The 2,151-nt window shown below is 57.1% G+C and overlaps 1 protein-coding gene across 1 annotated transcript; it reads right to left on the bottom strand.

The window, feature by feature from the left end:
• Positions 1 to 4: 4 nt before the first annotated feature.
• LOC114890525 (protegrin-2-like) lies at positions 5 to 1,773 on the bottom strand (the record flags this gene model as incomplete). The annotated part of the gene is made up of 2 exons (XM_029214085.1): positions 741 to 1,773; positions 5 to 106 (listed from the first exon to the last, which is right to left on the bottom strand). Coding segments are annotated over exons 1-2 (456 nt in total), but the record flags the coding sequence as incomplete, so codon positions are not given.
• Between the last annotated feature and the right edge of the window lie 378 nt (positions 1,774 to 2,151).

Consider the following 2,151-nt stretch of genomic DNA (forward strand, 5'->3'; position numbering starts at 1 on the left):
CATTCTCCTTGAAGTCACACTGCTCCGGGGGCTGCTGGGTCGTCCTGAGGCACACGGTTTCCTTCACTATGAAGCTCACAGGCTTTGGGGTGTCCGGATCCTCATCCTGGTCAAGGATCAATGTGGGGAGACTGGGCTCGGGCTCATGCTTCCTTCTCTGATCTGTCTCCCTGCCCCCACCTAGATGGCAGCCTCTCCAGCCCCTCCTGTGTGCCTGGCCCTGGGCTTGGTGCTGGGTGCACAGGGGAAGGGACAGAGCCCGTTCCAGGCCTCACGGGCACACAGAGAACAGGAGCGGACCTCAGACCAGCTCTGACGACAGCATCTGAACCTCTGAGGGGCTGAGGGAAGTCAGGGGTTGCCTGCAGGTAGAAGCCTCATCACTGTAACCACCAGGCTGAGCAGAGCCCTCCCTGGTAGGGAACAAAGAAGTGCAGAGGGGACCAAAGCCAGGAAGTCACATCACAGAGCCAAGGACACCCCTCCATCCTTGGAGTTCCCAGAAGCCCCTTAAGCCCGAACAGGGTGTACAGGGCATCTGTTCCCACAGTAGAGATGCTAAGGCAGGAAGCTCTCAGGCTGGGAGGGGACCCAGCTCTGGGAAGGTTTCCTGGAAGAGGTGGGAGCCCACCTAGAGGAGAAGTGCCTTACTGACAGGAGGTACAGCCTGAGCAAAGGGGATGACAGTGTGGCCAAGACTAGTGGGAGACAGCCCCCTCCCCAGGCCCCTCTTGACTCGCAGTCTTGGAAGGCAGGTCCAGCTCCAGGAGGCGGTAGAGATTAGCTTCTGAGGACCGTTCGTTGAGGCGATCCACAGCATGGAGCACAGCTTCCCTGTAGCTGAGGGCCTGGGCGCTGGCTGAGGGCACCACTAGTCCCAGCAGCAGTAGCCACAGTGACCACTGCCCCAGGGCGAGGCTGGCCCTCTGAGTCTCCATGGTCCCCAAGTTGGCCTCCTCCCAGCATGCAGGACCCTCCTTTATGCCCCTCCTGGGCCTGATGCAATGGCCCAACCACGCGTCTTCCTGACCTGCCCCATCCCTGAGCTCCCCGGCTGTGAGCTGGACTTGCCTCAGCCCCTGCTTTTGCCTCATGGGGTTGCTGGGCAGTGGGCAAGGGAAGCCTCCTGTGAAGATGAAGAAATGATTTCTCCATCTCCCTGACAATGTCTTGGCCTCTCCTGGGGCCCATGGGGAGTGTCATAGGCAGGGTTGCTCAAGAGTGTTGAGTCCTCCAGGAGAGGGAGGACCAGGCTCTGTCTTACGTCCCCTCTGCCTCCACACTCTGGCCTCCTCAGGAATCAGGGTGACAAAGTGTATTCTCTACTGAATCTCCAGTTCTAGGCACTCCCTGGCATGCAATAGGCAGTCAATGAACATTTGATGAGTGGTTGACGGTACCACTCACAGCTAAGGACTTACACACCCAGCCAATCCCTTGGCAGATGCAAAGCCCACACCATCCTTTTCTCTGCACTCAGCACTCAGACAGTGAGCTCCATTTGTCCCCTCTCCTTGATTTTTCTCCACTGCTTTCTCAGCCAAAACATTTCCTCTCCCCTGACCCCACCAAACGTGCCTTATTGCCCTGGCTTCTCCCCAGCCAAGCCTGAGAAAGGATCATCTATACCCTGACCACACTTCTTTGCTCCATCTCACCGTGAAGGCCACTGCAACAGGACAGCCCTCCCTGAATCTGGAGGCCATGCTCAAGCCTTATCTTTTTTTTTTTAAATTTTATTTATTTATGGCTGCAGTGGGTCTTCATTGCTGCGTGTTGGCTTTCTCTAGTTGTGGCGAGTGGGGTTACTCTTTGTTGCGGTGCACGCGCTTCTCATTGCGGTGGCTTCTCTTGTTGCGGAGCACGGGCTCTAGGCACACTGGCTTCAGTAGTTGTGGCTCACGGGGTCTAGAGCACAGGCTCAGTAATTGTGGTGTGTGGACTTAGTTGCTCCGTGACATGTGGGATCTTCGTGGGCCAGGGATCGAACCTGTGTCCCCTGCATTGGCAGGCGGATTCTTAACCACTGCGTCACCAGGGAAGACCCTCAAGCCTTATCTTTAACATCACAGGCGGTGGAGCCCTTCTTTCCTCCAGAAACTGACCGATTGTCCCCTGCTGCCACTCTCCTGGGTGCCCTCCTGCCTCCCC

This window comes from Monodon monoceros, unplaced genomic scaffold (genome assembly GCF_005190385.1).
Source record: "Monodon monoceros isolate NGI ecotype Baffin Bay Population unplaced genomic scaffold, NGI_Narwhal_1 Contig5887_ctg1, whole genome shotgun sequence".
Classification (NCBI taxonomy): Eukaryota; Metazoa; Chordata; class Mammalia; order Artiodactyla; family Monodontidae; genus Monodon; species Monodon monoceros.